This window comes from Cupressus sempervirens, chromosome 3 (genome assembly GCF_028749045.1).
Source record: "Cupressus sempervirens isolate cs-2001-9-10 chromosome 3, ASM2874904v1, whole genome shotgun sequence".
Classification (NCBI taxonomy): domain Eukaryota; kingdom Viridiplantae; phylum Streptophyta; class Pinopsida; order Cupressales; family Cupressaceae; genus Cupressus; species Cupressus sempervirens.
The window spans coordinates 147,960,881-147,980,341 of NC_143120.1; the positions used below are offsets into that span (position 1 = coordinate 147,960,881).

Sequence of the window (19,461 nt, forward strand, 5' to 3'; positions counted from 1 at the left end):
TCTTGAATTTGTTTAATGGCTTGTATTATTCACAAACAAAACAGCAGCTGTAACTTTGAAAGGCTACACAAAGCCTTTTACTAACTAAAGCAGTTCATCTCAATTCCCATTTACTTGATATTTTGTAGCTTAAACCAGTGAAAAGTAAGATGAGAATATTCAAATAAGATATGGGGGGAAAATATTGTGAGGAGTCTGAATTATATTGGTTGGATGCTAAAAATATCAGAAAACAAAATGTAAGCAATCCATTGGAATTATGCAAAAAATTTCAAGCACGTGTAACCAGCAACAAACAAAATGAAGAAAAGAAATGAACATATATACCATGTGAAGTGCACAGTGCAAACAAAAGATTTGAATAATTCATCAATTCATTGCTATGTCCGTATACACTGAGTAAATAATGCTTAACAATAATTTTGCCTTCCATAAAACTTCAAAAGCTTTCCAGCACCTGTATAACACCCAAAGTTAAGCAAGACATTCAAACCAGGAGATTGTATATTCAGAAAATTCATTGAACTAAAACAACTTGAAACAAGTCTTGCAAACTCTGTTGAAGCTCGGCCAACAAAACTCTTCACAAACCTGCATATGCAGACAGACCTCAACACCCCACAACTGTAAAAGATTAGATAAAACAAAGCCCCAAAATATCCCTACAGAATCATAGATACAGAAAAAAAAAGCCATTGATATGTCTATTTGTATAATAAGCTTTCAGTTCAATCTCTGGTTAAAGCAAGAAGTATTCCTGCTATATCCAGGCATATCAGACTGCAGCATTTTGTGTAAATGCAGACAGCTCACAAACTTATTCAGAAAAGCTGGGAGAAAATAAACACTCTACATATACATTGGTTGTACATGTAAAAAGAGAATCCAAAGTGTTATGTAGAGAGATCTGGTAGAGTTGTTCACATTGATGACCACAGGCTAAGGAATCTCCTCCTAAAAACCTTTGAGAAAATGTTTCGTTCGAAGGAAGCTTCATTGGTGAAAGTTAAATGGCTATACTTAACTCAATGGCTATGACACTTCAATCAGGATTGATAACCACTTTGGCACAAGACAAGCCAGATAGTTATTGGTGTATACTCTATGTACCATCAAGATTGTTGCATATGCTTTCCATTTGCTCTTCTCTCACAGGTTTCTAGTTCCTTTCCTACTGAGAAAAACGGATACACATATAACTGTATCCACTCTCTTAGAAGGAACATATTTACCTCTGCAAGACAGGAAAAACATGTGCATGGTTCTCCATGTCTCATTGGTTGCAAGACACTTCACAAGCACAGCCTAGCAACATGATAGGATAAAGTGATCGAGGAACAAAAGCGAAATGATGAGGTGCATGACATGTAGTTAGGACTGGCTATGCTTATATTGCAAGATGAGGATACGACTTATCCTGGTTGTCCCAGTGACAATTCCTGAGATATCCAACGTATGATGATTCCGAAGTTTTTTCTTGTTTCACAAACATCACTCAGCTTTAGATATCTTTTTCTGGCATTCCCACTTTGTCATTTTTATGTTTGTCACTTGTAGACTCTATAGAGAATTCTTAGCTCATTCATATTTCAAACATTCCAAAGGCCACAAGTTTTGCATCTGGACTCTAATTGAAACTGTTCTTGAAGTATTGGAAAATTGGTTCAGAGATCTACACATTGATGTGCATTTGAAACCATTCAAATAATTCTTCAATATTTTAGATACATCTTAATCTGACTATGGAGAAAGCTCTCATTAGATTCATTGTTTTGTTGATGTTTGCTCTCATGGTGTTTTATAACCTAGTCTAAATACAAACAAAAAATAGTAAATAGAAATCCAAACATTCAACAAAAAATCTGCGAAGTCTTAAACTAATTACTAGGCTTACCCAGCATGCAAGTCTGACTCCTTTGAAACAGCTAAGCTGTCTGTAGCACACAGCTGAATGCTTATTGATCATGACACTCCTCTGAACCCTGTTGTTGCCCTGCAGCATTGATCATATTCTGAGGGTTTCCATCTTCAAGTGAACTAAACCAATTCGCCTGAAGTTTTTATTCCAGGTGACGAGCCTCTGTTGCAGCAACACTTTTCTATTAACAGAATGGAAATTAGAAATATTTCAAAAGATATCTTTCTTTCCATACTCACTATTTCATGCGAAACACAATAGTAGGCAGTTATCCCTTAAATTATGGCAGCTAATTAATCAATCTATCCTCAATTACAATGGTTAACCAGCCAGACTAAGCTCCCCATCCCAGTAGTTAACTGCAAACTGTTAAGCGAAAAGACTTAACCGTTCAACCTCTTTCTAACAGCAGACCTGATTGTTTATTCAACAAACAGACACAGCTACTTATATCCACTCCAATTGCTATATCCCAACCAAAAGACATAAAAACTGCAGTCATCTGGTTCTATAATTCAATCTTCTACTTCTGCTGACTGTCCCACTTCTTGGTTATCTAACTATCAATGTCATGTCCCCTTTCCGGAATCAGAGAAATGGATAACTCCTCTAGCCTATCCTCATTTTCCTCAGCTAAAAGATAAAGGAAAGGAAAAGATTAGTAATATTATTTTTAAGTTGGACCTAGAGTTTTCTACCTTTAAGGGGCAATCCAATAATATTATTACAATCAAAGAGAACAGATTTTCACAGTCCATAATCAGTAGAGCACTTCTGTTTCTAGATTCAACTATGTGAGCATTTTGCATTGACGTTTCAGATCACTCTATGTGATCTATCATCAGGATGAGAGAGCTGAAAGAGGAAAATGATGATGGATCATGGAGTGTCATCTAAAATGTCAATACAAAAAATTCTCCACAGTTCAATCTAGAATTGTAAGCGCTCTATTAAAATTATTACAATAAATTATAAAAGTATTTTTAAAGAACTGAAAAATTAGTAAGTACTTTTTAATAGTTTTGAAGGGAAATTTAAACCATGAGCCAAAGTTGGAATGCCATTTAGAAAAGGCTTGTGGATTCATTAGACAGCGGTCAGTTCCTGACCCCATTTTCAGTCTTAACATTCCCATGATGCAAATATGATGCGAACACGCATTCAAAGATGAGCAGTCTCGCTGAATATTTCCTTCACTTCACACCATGGAAACGTGTCAATGTGTTGCATCTTCGGAGAACACAGTCCCACACAGTATGACTGGAGAAGGGACACATCACAGAAACATTCCAAAAACAATTATTTTGACAAGTCTTGAAGAAAGCATGTTTCCCGAAAAGAGAATTGTGGGCAACTTTCCAAGAACGATAAGTGATTCAGTTAGCAAAGACATAGTTGGCACCCATGCTGATTGCATAGCAAATAGAGAGGGCACAGTTGGTATCCACGCAAAACATGTAACAAACCAATCATGTCAAATTATTCAGCATGAAGATGGTTGTAACTAATGTAATGATGAAAAAGGTTGACTCTATAAAACAAGGTGGGTTGAATCTATAAAATCCGAATCCTATAGTGTAACAAGGAACTGTTAGGAGCCCCACGGGTTAGGTGAGTTGGTCTGAGGTTGTGAGTAGATTGACTCTCCTTCCCAGAATCATTCTACCATGCCCAGGGTGGTGTAGATTGCAGCATGGCCGCAGGATTAGTCTCACCTCAAACTCACCCTAAAAGGAACCTGTTAGGTGTGTGTCACAGGGATACCCTCACAATAGAAAAAAGGGGGAGACTTAAATAATCGAGACTTGGAGAATTTCAGATCTTAGAGTTTTGAAACTCTAAGGATTCAAAGGATTAATTCATCACAGTTTGGATTCTTCAATTTCTAGCTCAACACCATAGTTTATCAACTTAAGCTGTCGGTTATAGCATTTGTAACCTGTAGATTAATTTCCAGCCTTACCATGTTTGCTTTTGATGAAATACGAAGACTGTGATTGTATAGCCTCTCTTCTTTAGTTAATCAGTGTGTTCTGTGCTGATTTCTTTTACATGTAGTCCAGTTTATTCATGTCAATCTCTCTATCTTCTACTTATCCTAAGAAGGACGGGATCATGCAACTCTTTTACTCTACCATTTTTATCTAACACAGGAGATGAATTGTATCATTTATAGCCTGCTTCTCAGAAGGATAGAACCCCAAGGGTAGTTGTGCTCTCATCAGTCTCTTATAGGAACTATTTATGTCTGAAATAGACGGACATGCTTAGGCATCTCCTTTTTGGGTCTGCTTCAGAAAAGCCTCCCTATATCATGTCCTTATAGAGAGCCATGCAATCTTTAGAAAGCTTCTACCTCTATTCAGACCCCTCTACATGCTTTTGATGGCTAAGATCAGTATATCACATTTTATTAACCGGTGACTTCATAGATTCTGTTATCTTCGTCAACAATGAAAGGTATTTGGTAAATGGCAGGTATGTGGTACATCATATCTGTCATATAAGGGCTGAAGTCTCTGACCAAGAAGGTTCAGAGTACTATGAATATTATCTAATGAATTCCTAAAAGTGTCATAAAAGCTTTGTATTGGCAAATTGCCTCCCATATCTTAGTTTGTTCGTGAAAAGCTCTTTTCCCTTTCCCCCCATCAAAATATGATGAACTGGCTTCCAAAACCCTGAAGGTCATTCTACAGGGCACAAAAGGTGACTCCTATGAAACTTCCCAACTGCCCTTATTGAGGCCTAATCCTCTTAGAGATCAACAAGCTTCATGTTCAACTTCATATCTAAAGATGAAAATGCTTGGCTATTCAGAGATCTTAAAGGACAGAAGCCCTCTCAGGTTTCTACTATTGGATTTGAGGACAAAAACTCAAAGTTTTGTCTAGGGAATATTCACACAAGGATTGCATTGGAGCTGAATTTGGTGATTTCATAGAATTTATCAAATTTAATACCAAATATTGTTGATTTTCCCAGAGTTTCCAGACTTGGGTGATTGAGTTTGCAAATAAATATTCAGAAACTGTTACAGAGATCTTCATTATGGATTCTCAAAATTCAAGTGCATGTTTGCTACTCTTATTATCATAACTCTGTGCGATTGATCATCGTGCTTCATCACCAACCCTTACCATAGTACATACATCTGATGTTTGCAGCTTTAAGTTGGTACCAGTCAAGGCATTGTGAGCTTCTAGATGCAGATTGCAGCAATCAACCCAAGTTATTATCAGTGGAGAAAACTTAAAAGCTAAGTTACAAGATTACCTCCACCAACCCTCAAAGTCTGGTTCAATTCTGTACATAGTCTGGTCCATGTCAAATTTTGTCCAAATTCTCCTGCAGAGCTACAAATTTGCTGCAAATTCTGTGAGAGGAAACCAGACAGAATTTGCAGCGAATTTTGAAGAAGTTGCTGCCCAGTGGCCAAACCTGGGCTGAATTTGATCTCAAAACATTGTTTTGGACTTTTTTATAGTTTTTTGCTTAATTTGGTCTATTCGACCCTCGCAACCCTAAAGTAACAACTAAGAAAACTAAAAAAGATGGTTTCTATGTTATTTATGCATTTGTGAATGAAAATGAAAACTTGCTTATAGAGGAAATCCAAATTGATAATAGGTGACATCCAAATTGACGATTATAGAGGATTATCTTTAAAAAAATATGATATCTTTGAATCCAGGGCTTAAAATTTGAATCTCAACTTTTGATCTAGCCTGGTTAGAAATCCTCTAACCAATACAAAATAAAAATTCAGATAACTGCATTTATATTTTGACGATTACTTCCATTCTCACCAGTCCCCTTGATATGGAAATATGTTCCATGCATGTGACCAAGAAAGTGTATCATGTTGTATGTATGGCTAAATGATGCAATTGATATCCTGTTGAACTGAAACATAGATATGGTGGTCTATTTTGCTATGTTGCTTTACTGTAAGCATAGTGATGTATGGACTTATTTGTTGTTGCATATATATACACACACATACATATTTTTAAAAACCATATGTTCTTATATGGATGAACCCAAAACGAATCCAAACCCAATCCCAAAAAAATTAGGACGAATTTTGAACCCAAATCTCGAACCCACATCCCTACCAGAATCTGAACAGGCAACTTAGCTTAAAAGTACCATATGTTCACAGCCTGGATCATATCAAAATACTAATGCAAGGAATGTTTGGTCATACAGAGAGGTCTTAGTCATATAAGGGTGCTGTTATTGTTGCAAAGGCTGGTGCACCATTTCTGTTATTTCTCCCAGCCGTCCACACTGAAAGTAGTATAAGGAGAATGCAGTTTGGGAAGGCAGTGACATGATTTAGAGGCTGCCATAAGTACCCTAGAAAGAATAACAATGCTTCAACTTTATGACCAAGAGCACAATTCTTTAAGTATTTAGAGGAAAAGGCTAACTCGAGTGTCTAAAGGTTTATTAGACACAAAGATGGCCAGCCATGGGTGTGTCATGCAAAATCCTCGAAATTCCCTCTATCTTGGGCTCAAGTACATGGAGAATGTGTTTCTTATACTGATGCAACCAAGATCAGAGAATTCAGAATCCCAAAGGGAGATGTCTAACCTTGCAACAAAAGTAAGCAATAATGGAACAGACAAACTTAGAAACAAAGCACACCATATGGAAGAATACCACCATATTATCATCAAGTTGGCCTGCAAATGCAATAATTGCATCATCATTGTCAAAATACAACGGCTAGCAAGTTTGCAGTTAATCATCCCTCAAAACTATGAACATTCAATAAACCTAACCTTCCAATGGCTTCTAATCTACCTTTGCAAACCTATACTTTCACCACACTTTGTGGTACCACCTTGCACTATGACCTTGCCATCCTTCCATTACTAATCTAGAACTACTACCCTACTTATATACAATATCGCCAATTCAGCTTATCCAATCATTAAATTCCATGACAAAGGAAACCTATTACAAACGAATAGATCAAGACCCAAATCATAAGAACAACCCCACACAAATACAAATGTAGTGCAGACAGACAAGGTCGATGAAATGTATTAGAACATAGAACAAAGCACCAACATGCATTGCATGCCATGAATCTCCATCACAAGCCGCATCTCGCTAACCTACTGATTAGAACAAGAGATCTAGAATAGGATCTTATCAATCTTAAGATAACTTCACTTGGAAATATCAGAAACCATGAGAAGCTAGACATAGGAAGTCAACAATACATAGACCACGCCATAAAGATCGCATAAGAAAACAAGCCCACTGTATTGATCGCACACTAAAACAACAAGAAAGTTGCTCCAATAAACAATAAACAAAAAGGATATATTTTTGGGTGATGTAAGATTGCCAACAACCCAAGGATGCTCTTGCATCAGACACCCCAAGAGAATATATGATGTTCCATAAAGGAATTTACGAACGTCTAACAAGATTCAGAATGTAGATTTCAGGAACATTCTTCACCCATTTGTCTTCTCCATCTAAACAACCAACTCTACTTTGATTGCCCCTATGACTACTACTACTGTTGATGCAAGTGTTCTCCCAATATCCAGTAGAACAAAATCCACCATCAGGTATCCTACCACTACTACTACTTTTCCAACCTTTGCTTTGATACCACTTGATGCAACCAAGTGCAGAGAATCCCCAAGGAAGATGTCTAACCTCCCAGCAAGAGTAAGCAACAATGAAAAATGGACAAAAAAATAGAAACTAAGCACAAAATATGGAAGAATACCATTGGATTATCATCAAGTTGGCCCACAGATGCAGTTATTACATCACCATTGTCAATATACAACTGCTTGCAAGTTCACAGCTAATCATTTCTCAAAACTATGGCTTTCCAATGGCTTCTAATCTTCCTTCTCCTTGGATGACTCTTAGTGCCTTGACTTAATTGTCATCTTGTAGAACTCCTCGTTATACTCTTACACTGCCAGATCTTTCTACTTTAGATTTTGTAACTTCTTAAACAATTCAAGTTCATAGTCCTCCCCTATGAACTTAGCTCTGAGTCTAGAAACCATACCCCTCCATCTAGTTATCTTAGGTTCACCATTATCTTCTCTATCTTTCTGTAATTTTTTCCACCATAAGGCAGCATGACCTTTCAACTTAGTCTGTGCCAACCTAACTCTTTATGGATCCTTAACGTCTTTAGGCTCAAAGTAATCTTCTAGTTCATTAATCCAATCTATCAATTCCCCTGGATGTAAAGAACCAAAAAAGCATGTGACATCAATTCTATGACTCTCACCCATTTGTGCCATAGCTCTCAACAATCTTTCCTCGAAAAGAGTCTCAACTTCAACTATCTCAAAATATTTAGTTGCTTCTTCAAATTCATCTTCAATCTTAAGGTTTCTCCTAGCCCTAGCCAAAGCATTCTAGATCTCAAACTTTATCACATTCTAAAATCTTCCATCATCTTCTTTAGTCTTCGAGGATTCATTCTTTTAGGCGGCATGTCTATCACGGTGTCAATCTTCAACTCCTCAAGTCTAGTGATCTAATCACAAGAGTTGATTTTTCTAATCCAAACCAACAATCTAACAACACAATCTCCCTCAAACAATTGGGTATGTCTAATATCTAGAAGACTTAACAAATTCACCGACCAACCAACCTTCTTGCATAACCACCACAATTGTAGGTTAGATCTAATCTTCTGCCACCTCACAACCAGGTTGGCAAGTGTGATCTCCAATCTTCCAATTGTGAATCCTTCTTTTACCATCTTGCACTAACCTCCAATTGATGTAGATCAGGACCTCAACTTCTACCACTCCACAACAAGAGATGCAAGTCAAGCACAGAATTCTAAGTGCTTGCAATCACCACTAACCAACAAAACCAACTCTGATACCAATTGACGCAACCAAGATCAAAGAATGTCACAAGGAGATGTCTAGCCTTGCAGCAAGATTAGGCAACAACGAAAATGCACAAACAAACTTAGTAACAAAGTACATAATATAGAAAAATAAACCACTGAATTATCATCAAGTTGGCCAACAAATGCAATTATTACATCACCATTGTCAATATACAACGGCTAGCAGGTTCATCGTAAATCATTTCTCAAAACTATGGCTTTCCAATGTCTTCTAAACTTCCTTCTCCTTGGATGGCTCTCACTGCCTTGACCTAATTGTCATCTTGTAGAACTCCTCAGTATACTCTTTCACTGCCAGATCTTTCTACTTCAGATTTTGTAATTTCTTAAACAATTCAAGTTCACAATCCTCCCCTATGAACTTACCTCTGAGTCTAGAACCATAGCCCTGCATCTAGTTATCTTAGGTTCACCATTATCTTCCACCATAAGGCAACATGACCTTTCAACTTAGTCTATGTTAACCTAACTCTCTTTGGATCTTTAGCATCTTCAAGCTTAAAGTAATCTTGTAGTTCATTAATCCAATCTATCAATTCTTCTAGATGTAAAGAACCAAAAAAGCATGTCACATCAATTCTATCGCTCTTACCCATTTGGGCCACAACTCTCAACAATCATTCCTCGTTGGTAGGAATCTCAACTTCAATTGTCTCAAGATCTTTAGTTCCTTCTCAAATTCATCTCCAATCTCAAGGTTACTCCTAGGCCCAACCAAAGCATTTTGGATCTTAACCCTTATCTCTTTTTGAAATCCTCCGTCATCTTCTCTAGTCTTCTAAAGTTCATTCTTTTAGGCGACATCAATTCTATGACTCTTACCCATTTGTGCCATAGCTCTCAACAATCCTCTCAACAATCTTTCCTCCTTGGCAAGAATCTCAACTTCAACCATCGCAAGATCTTCAATTGCTTCTGAAATTCATCTTCAGTCTCAGGGTTCCTCCTAGCCACAGCCAAAGAATTCTAGATCTCAATCCTTATCTTATTTTTGAAATCCTCCATCATCTTCTTTAGTCTTCTAGGATTCCTTCTTTTAGGCAACATGCTTATCAAGATGTCAATCTTCAATTCCTTAGGTCCAGCAATCTAATCACAAGTGTTGATTTCCCTAATTGGAACCGATAAGCTACCAACACAATCTTTCTACCTCAAACAATTAGGTATGTCTAATATCCTAAAAACTTATCAAATTCACCAGCCAACAAATCCTTCTTTTACAACCACCACAATTGCAAGTTAGATCCGATCTCCTGCCACCCCACAACTAGGTTCACAAGTGTGATCTCCAATCTTCCAATTGTGAATTATTCTTTTGCCACCTTGCTCTAATCTCCAATCAATGTAGATCAAAACCTCAACTTCTACCACTCCACAACAACAAGAAATGCAAGTCAAGCACAGGATTCTAAGTGCTTGTAGTCACTACCAACCAACAAAACCAACTCTAATGCCACTTGACAGAACCAAGATCACAGAATCCCAAAAGGAGATGTCTAACATTGCAGCAAGAGTAGGCACCAACGGAAATGCACAAACAAAATTAGAAAAAAAGTACACAATATAGAAAATAAAAAACCACTGAATTATCATCAAGTTGGCCCAGAAATGCAGTTATTAGATCACCATTGTTAATATACAACTGCTAGCAAGTTCGCAATTGATCATCCCTCAAAACCATGGACATTCAACAAACCTACCCTTCCAATTGCTTCTAATCTACCTTCAACAGCCTATCAGCATTGCCACACTTCATGCTATCACCTTGCACTACTACCTTGCCCTCCTTGCACTACTAATCTAGAGTCACTGCCCTACTTATATAGAAAACCATTAGCCACAAGTCGGCTTATCTAATCATTAAATTTCAAGAAAAAGGAAAGGTATTTCAAACAGATAGATCGGGACCCAAATCATAAGAACAACCCCATGTGAATACGTCGTGTTGTGTGAACACATAAGAGGGTTGATGAAACGTATTATAACATAGAACAATGCGCCAACATGATAGCATGCCACAATCTCCATCGTGAGCCGTATCTCACCAATTTGACCGTTAGAATAGGAGAGTCAGAATAGGACCAGACCAATCTTAAGATAACTTCATCTAGAAATAGCTAAACACCATGCAAAGCTAGACATAAAAAGTCCACAATACCTAGATCACACCATAAGGATCACATAAGAAAACGAGATCACTTGATTGAACACAAGCTAAAACAATAGGAAAATTGCTCTAATAACTGTATACAAATATATAGAATGGAAATATTTTTGAGTGATGCACAATTGTCAATGACCCAAGGATGCTCCTGCATCATATACAACCATTTGCTACTATATACCTATTAACCTTCACACTTCCATCTAAAATGTTAGTGCAAGAGTGCTCTTACAATCAGCAACAAATGAAGGCAAGGAGTAGACAATAGACATACGAAAAAGAAGACTCGCAACCACATTCTTTTTACCCTTCACATGTTCTATCAAAATCATAAGCTTGAAGCTTCCTGAACCCACTTCTTTTGTGCATCATACAAATCACATTAACCATGGAAGAATTTTAGATGATCCTAATCTATTCTTACCACAATTTTGACACAAACAAAGTATTGCCAAAAGATGACCAAAGCATGCATTATAGAAAACCTTTCCTTGTCTTTAATAGAAAATACCCTTCCCAAAGCTTTCAATTTTTTACTCTCAATAAACCCGATGTCAATCCCCTCACCTAAAGTATCTACTCAACAACAAATGGTTGTGACAAATCAAGGAAGGCAAGTACAAGGCATGAGCTTACTACCTCCTACAACCAATTTTGTGAAACCCCCAATGAACCTACAATAGTAAATGAGTCGAGTTACAATTAGCCAATTCAAATTGGCTAGTAGCTTTTGTTGATCCATGTGAGCACCTTAAGCTATAGAATCTCTATAGCTCCAAAATCACAATTGGACTCTTTTGCAAATAGGACATGTTGCTACAATATCCCAAGCATTACATCCACATCTCAACTGATCTTCCCATGTTTTATTATAGATCAATATTTTTATCACAAACACCAAAACTAATTTTGTCAACTAGGCACTCAATACTTGAATCATAGTTGGTTAGAAGTAGTTGGGACATTTATTATACTAATAGGCACTATACGTGCAGACATACACACACACACATATATAAGAAATTCTGCTAGTATAAAACTGCTTACTAGGCATACCCAACATGCTCATCTTACTCCTTCGAAGCATCTAGGCTCTCTCTAGGATGCCAGCTGAATGCTTGTCAAACCTGAACACAACCCTTCTCAACCCTGCTATTGCCCAGCAATGTTGACTGTTTTCTAAGTCTGAGGATTCCTATCATCAAGAGGACAAACTGACACATCTGATTTTTTCAACCCATTCACCAAGTTGCTAAAGAAGCATCATTTTCTGTAAAAAAAAAAAATTATGGTTTGTAATTTTTTTAAAGATATCTTCCGTTCTCTCTCAAAGTGTTTTACTATTTTTCATGTGATCCACACTCATAGGCAATTAACCCTTAAACGGGACAACTGATCAGCCTATCCCTGATTCGCAGGTTAAGCCTACTTCCTCAATCACCAGTAACTAACTGGCCAGAGTTGAAGATTGCCAACTGGGCAAACTGAAGGGGTAGGCCTCTTTGTAAATGTAGACTCAGTTATTAACTCAACTGACAGACACAGCTGCTTTACTCCAACTTCAACTGCCTCATTCCAGCTGAAAAAAATCAAAAATTAAACTACTCTTATTTTATTATTCATCCATATGCTCTTGCTGAGAGGACACCTGTTTCCTATCACTCAGACAACACTCGTTCCGTGCTGCAGCTGAAAAGGGAGCATTACATCACATACAAGAGATGGATTTGCATGACACACAAGAAAGGGACAGGTATAGCATGCAGGAGGTGTATTTGCATAACACACAAAAGAGGAAGAAGTAGAGCATCCAGGAGAAAGTTGTCCCTAGCTGGACTTAAAAATTGACTACTTTGCATGTCGTTATGGTAACTCTTTATTTATTAATTCCATGAAATTTATTTATCCGAGTGCCAACTGGTGAATAACCTTGGAATCTTTGTGAATTATAATTGCCCTTATCTAGAGGCCCACCTTCAACATGGTTATCACATTTTGTATGTCAGATCTCTAAGGATTTGACTCCTTTTAATTTTATACATAAACAAAATACGATCATCAGTACACTAATTTGATACTACTTCTCTCCCATGAGAGACAAAAATCAGCACTCATTTACGTATCACCATTATCTACATGAAGAATCAAAGCTCAAACCTCTCTATCTTCAAGCAAAACCAATGTTGATGAATACATCTTCAATGTTCATTTCTCTTTTTTGTATATCGAGCTTTGGGAGCTCCTATTACAAAAGATGACCAAAACAGCCTTTTTCTCTAAGGCCCTCAGCAATCTTGAGAAAGATGCTGGAAATTGAGGCTTGGACTTGTGAATTAGGCCTTTTTCCTATGGGTACCATTTAATTACGAACATGCAGTACCTCTTCAGTTACTTTTTCCCTTATCTTGGTACTTAGTAAGGCCACTCTCATTAACAAAACATTATATTGCAAGAAGCACATCAATAATTAGGCCTATATCCTCTTTTCATATGTAAGAATGATATATAGATACAGGACATTCTTTTCACCATGGTATTTATTAATTCAATTGATTGTGGTTTGATTATTTCATTATTCAGGGTTTTCCATGCTCGATGGCACCCCTACTGCCTGGGGATATCAAAGGTTTCCCTCCAATTCTTTACTGTCGTTTTGGTGCATTTCATTTCTGTGATTAGAGTTGACCAGAATCACTTCGTTCCTGTTGCATATCATCACAACTTTTTCATGGCTACATTACCAACTTATCTAAGCTAACAGAGCAGTTAAGCTATTGATCAATTAGTAAATTACTCCTCACCCCTTAGTTTTAGAAACTCAAACCCCTTGTATCACAACAGCATCTTGAATAACACAGATATTTTTGCAGCATCAACTTTGGAATACTACCAAACATGCCTTTTTAATCAACTCTTTTATTTTCGTGTTCTAACTAAGAATATGTTGTTCTAACATGCAATAGGAGTGTCACTAATTGAGTCCAATGCAAGAATTATACACTCAAGAATCTAGCAAACTATGAAGAAGAAATCCAGGCCCACAAATGACAGAGCTGGACTGCAGGATAAGAATTGGAGTAGCTCACATTCACAATACATGGAATTTGGCATATAAATGGCAATTGCAACAGCGAGTGAGTGGTCCATCCCAGAAAATAAGATCTCTTTCAAATTCAGTTATATCACACATCTTGGTGGTTCTTGCAGTCATACTTGGGGCAATGAATAAACATCAATTCAGTCTCTTTGGTGGAAAAGGTCATCAAGCTGGACATATACCCTTTAATTTTCATTCAAGTGGGCAAATTTCTTATGGAATACAAAAGTGTGAGATTAAGAGATGCCAATTTGCAGCATCTTTCTTGATAAAGCAATACATAAAGAAAATCAGAACATAAAAACTTATAGCCTTTTACTTAGTTTTCTTCTGCTGCAGTGAGAGAAGATGAAGAAGCTGAAACATCAGCAAATATGTGACAACACTGATGAGCTTAAAAAACAGATTTGTTTTATGTCACCTGCAATATTGTCTTCAATTCCCAATGCTCAACATATTTTCTTCAAATGTTTGTCTATTTCTTCTTATCCGCCCTGAATTGCAGGAGTGAGAATTTCTTCTGGAATCCATCTTTGGATCAGAAATTCACTCCATCAACACCACACTGTTTATCAGTCAAGGCACGTCGGTGAGGGCTTAATACTATCTGGCAGTCAAGCGAGACCTGCATAAATAAGCAATACAAAATAATTGTATTTGATCAAAATCCATATCTAAAACAATGAAAGCTGCTTCTCATTTACAGCACATAATCAATTCCATTTGGCGCTCAGTTCTCAGGTGCTAACTTTTTAAACCTTATTACCACATTTATTAAGGATTAGTTTTACCAAAAACACTTTAGCCGCAACAATACAACATTCATAGAATGTTAATCAAGGAAATGATTAGTATTGAATTACTACTGAAATGAAGTTCAAACTACTCAAAATCAGGTTCAGATGTACGGTAAACAGCTACAGCAAGAATATATTTCTGGATAACGAAAGAATTTCATTATCTGGATAATGTTATTGGACAAAAATCGGCAAATTCGGAAACTTCTAAAGTTTCTCAGTAATATTGGCAACTTTTACATACAAAACTGCAAACACTAACCAGTCAGCCAAATTTTCAATCTTAGCAGTCATTAACCAGATATAATTTTGGCCAAAGATGCAGATAATTGAAGGGGATTTATAATTCTCAAGCCATCTATCAATGTTAGTGTAGTTTTAGTCAGATAAAACACACTGAAGATATTTGTATATGTATGCGAGGTATATACTAATTCATTTAATGTATACATATATTAGATATTTGAAATATATATATATATATATATATATATCATACTCTTGATCATGCCACTAAACAAATGTTAACATGTTATTGATAACTAATGCAAGTTAAAGAGATGTCTCTACGGAGACATGCCTCTTAAAACCATATACATATGCTTTGAGAAGGAAACTTGAAATACACAAAGTCTACTGGTGCTATTACAAGTTATAGCACATTTTAAAATCTTGGGAAACTTAACACCACCAAACCTACAGGTGCACAAAAATAAATTTCAGATATAAGATGGATAAGCTGTGGCTACAGCAATAAGATTGATGAATGCTTGTCCATGCAATTACCATCTGGGGAGCTACTTCCCTCCCCAAAAAAATTTACTCCAGCTGAATAAGACTGATTGCTACATTAAGAACCAGAACAAGGAAAGTTAACACGCATTGGGCAGATATCCAGTGAAAACCAGTCTATCAGTCCCCCGTAAGCAACCACAATGAGCAGAAATAATGATGAGATAAAATATACAGCAATTTTATCAAGTCAGTTAAATAGGGAAAAAGGTTATGGGCATTCCAATAGTATTCCATGTCAATGTATTAAATGCAGAGTCAAACTGATATCTTGTCCATTTAATAATATAATCATCAAAATGGACAAACAAATTCCATATTCAGTATACATTGCCGTGCATCGTTTAATATTTTTACCAAAACAAAAAAGTAAAATCATTTACGAAGATTGACAAACAGTTTACACATAAGATTATATTTATCCGGACTTGAAGTTGACTAATATTTAGGAGACTAGTTACAAAAAATTTAATAGGTACCCTAAAAGTTTCAGGCGTATAAAAAGTATAAAGCACTTAAAAGATCGAGTGTTTTTTCTTTTAACTAACATTCGAACTGAAGAGAAAAACTGTAAATCCCAATAAGATTTAACTTACATTATCTTTCATTCTGAATGATTGCAGCTCAAACGTTTGGGAGCTGTTCATGTTCGTTTGTAGGCAGGGTTGAAAACGCCCCTGGAGCCAAAAATGAATTTACTATTGTAAAAAACGTCGGAATTTACATTTTTTCTATTGGTCGCCTTATTCTAGCCCTAATTTGTAAGCGACAAAAAACTTGTATAAAATGGCTTAGGGTTAAGGATTTATAGGTATGATGAGATTGTAGCTTCTTGCGGCGGTATTGAGCTGTAAGGGATTACAGATTGTAATCAGGTTGTAGTCACTGGATAATAAGAATATTGGACTCGCTATTTGGTGGATGCAACTCAAGGATTGGGCAAACCACATTAAATCTTTGTCTTGTGTTCTCTTCTGTGTGATTTATTATTTTTCTGATATTGGTTATATTTGCATATAATTGTAATTTATGTCTTGTTAATCCTAACAAATGAAAGTGTACGGGATGTATTATTTACTTGATCTTTTTAGGGGATAGATTCCAAGAGATCCTGGGTTACAAAAGACTGATTAAGTTCTCGATTTTCTGAAGTTTACAACTTACTCACTTTCTTCTCCTTCTCTTCCTCCTTCTCCATTTATCTCGTTTACCTGACATCATAAAATATGGTGGGTAAAGGAAAAACAGAGACCCATTTTACTAAATCAGGCCAAGTTGACGAGCAGGCCCTTTTTCAGGTGAGCTGAATTTAAGGGAATCCTTCATTCTATAACAACTAACAGTCAAACTGAATGAGAGATGTGCATGAACTGTCAGGAATTGCAATCATGGCAACTAAAGAAACATAATACTGAGCACGACAGAGAAACAAGATTCTTTTATAAAGACAACTTTAGGTTCAAGACTTCCCACAAGATTATTTAGCATGTGAGAGTGAATTAGAGTTAACATCAACAATACACCGTATCTTGAAGCCTAAAGCCATTAAGATTATAATTATAACTCGATACAAACTGGCGTTAAATATAACCCCAACAGAATTGGACTTGAAGCAATAAAGCTTAAAACACAGGAAAACGAAGCTGAGGACAACCATAATCAAACACGGTGTAATAGATCTGCACAGTCCCTTAAATAAATTGCATCCAAGTACAAGATTTAGTCTGCATGCGTGACTCCGTTTACAAACGGCTTCTTAATTTGATGAGAAACAAAAAAAAAACAAAAGGATTCCGTGGAGAGAGGTCCTGCTCGTATTTTTATTGCCCAGAAGTTGTAAATTAGAAAACTGCGAAAATATCGAAATCTTCAACTAACCCATATGTTTAAGAAGTATGTAATGGGTTGTCAAATTAGGAGACAAGGAAAATAAGTTTAAACTTAAAAGGATACATCATAGGTCTGACGTTTTGGAAAATAATCAAAAAGCTGAAGACTTAAGCGGAAATTTTCGACGAGCTCAACTCATGCAAACGACCTCTAAATTTCCTCGACTCGGTCAACAGACCTAGTCAGATTGTAGCGAAACTAAATACGTGGTCCTATGAGCGACTCCGACCTCCGATTTTTAGTAAGCAGGGGACGAGGGAAAAAAATCAAACATTAAATCTCATCAACTTTAAATACAGAGAGTAGCTCTTTTCTAGAAAATCTGCTGCACCGTCTCCAAATTTCGATGATTTTAAAGAAAGCGTCACAACAACACATATTATTCGAAATTTTTCGGGAACCAGAAATCTGATATGCACTAAGATATTTTCCTGCAAATCACTTGCGGAAAAACTCTCAGCAGCACAAGCCGAGAAAATTCTGCAAACCTCTCCCCAGTACGCGAGCATCGTCCCAAATAAAATGTCACATAACTACCGTTCGAGCCGCTCATGTCGATCCCTTCTTCCTAAATACATGCCTTACACTGACAAATAGTCCAATTGACTAACCTACCGCACCTAACCTTCAACATCATCTCCACCTCTCAAGCGTCCTCACCAAAAACAAAACCAGGCATATATTTACATAATCTCCGAAGAACCCCGGGTATTAATGTAGCAGAGAGCTAAAACTGAAGCCTCTGTAATATGAAGTAAAATTCAACTCCGCCGAAGCCACTGTCAATTGACGGGAAAACTCAAATATTCAAATTTCAGTACACAAAATGCACCATTGCAGAGCACGCGGAGACAAACCTGAACTTGAGGCAGAGTAATCTGAATGACGCGAATTCTTGCCCCAACATCGCCTGTCAAACGCAGAGCGACACGATCATTTACTGTGGCATCCCTGAACAAATCAAGCGCGGCAGCCTGCAAAATATTGACCCGATTGACGAGCAACCGCGTCTCCACCGTCGTATGACTGTGCGAGGGCTGATAAAAGGCCGGCACAACAGCGACCCCAATTGGCATGCCCTTGTACATGACATAGAACTTCGAGGGGCTGTACTTGATCCCGACATTATTGGGGTTACTGGCGGCAAACACCATGGCGATGTTGAGCGAGAGGAAGACCTCCATGCTGGCTACAGCAGAGACACTTCCAGGAGGCGGCTCCACGCGCAGAGCCTCCACCGTAACGCTCTGGAGCTCGAACTCTGGCTTCTTGGGCTTTATTACTAAGAACACCACCAGAGCTATTATGCCTATAATGGTGGCCACTATGAACAGCACAGAAAGAACGCAGCAGCAGCATCTTCCCAAGGAAAATGATGAAATTCTGTACTTCTCACGGAATGAGCCGTGCATGCGGCAATATGTTGGCCCCGGCATTGCGAATTCTGAGAGTTTCGTTGCTTTGTCTGCCATTTCACGTTTCTCTCGCACCCTGGTTTTTTCCCCTTATGCCGCCATTCTTTCTGTGCATTTACGTTTTCTTGGCGCCCTCGTACAGCTTTCCGTAACGTTGGCTACTTTGCAATTGAAGCTGGGCTGCCGGGATTTGACTGGGGTTAAGTTAAGGAGATTCAACCGTGGTTAAGAGTGCGAGATTCGTGGGTTGACAGGGACCGAAAGTGCGGAATTTGACGGGCAGCTTTTGTTGTCGGGTTGAAATTTACGTCTTTTTGAGCTCATTTAATGGAGCGTTTTTTTCGTTTACTGACCACAATTTGTACGTGATTTGCTTTTTGTCGTAAAAGATTAGTAGAGTAAATGTGTTTCATTTATTTAGTCATAAAAGATTCCAAGATGAATGGTTTAATTTGCGTAGAGACAA

The 19,461-nt window shown here is 37.3% G+C and overlaps 1 protein-coding gene across 6 annotated transcripts; it reads right to left on the reverse strand.

Moving 5' to 3' along the window:
* Positions 1-301: 301 nt before the first annotated feature.
* LOC149565185 (NDR1/HIN1-like protein 13) lies at positions 302-19,135 on the reverse strand. Of its 6 annotated transcripts, XR_016362011.1 has the most exons (4): positions 18,438-19,135; positions 14,523-14,726; positions 1,895-2,080; positions 302-457 (listed from the first exon to the last, which is right to left on the reverse strand). XR_016362011.1 is itself a non-coding variant. In XM_089818724.1 (2 exons), exons 1-2 carry the CDS (start codon positions 19,050-19,052, stop codon positions 440-442), a joined length of 633 nt encoding a protein of 210 aa, XP_089674850.1. In that variant the 5' UTR covers positions 19,053-19,135; the 3' UTR covers positions 302-439. The 6 variants fall into 6 exon arrangements, 2 of the variants coding, with proteins under 2 accessions (XP_089674850.1, XP_089674849.1); XR_016362013.1 differs by lacking the exon at positions 14,523-14,726; XR_016362012.1 differs by lacking the exon at positions 1,895-2,080.
* Between the last annotated feature and the right edge of the window lie 326 nt (positions 19,136-19,461).

Coding starts and splice junctions, on each gene's coding strand:
- LOC149565185 (XM_089818723.1), bottom strand. CDS start 19,052: ATGGCAGACAAAGCAACGAAACTCTCAGAATTCGCAATGCCGGGGCCA. Junction 14,727..18,437: donor TTACTCTGCCTCAAGTTCAG/GTTTGTCTCCGC, acceptor TTATTTATGCAG/GTCTCGCTTGACTGCCAGAT.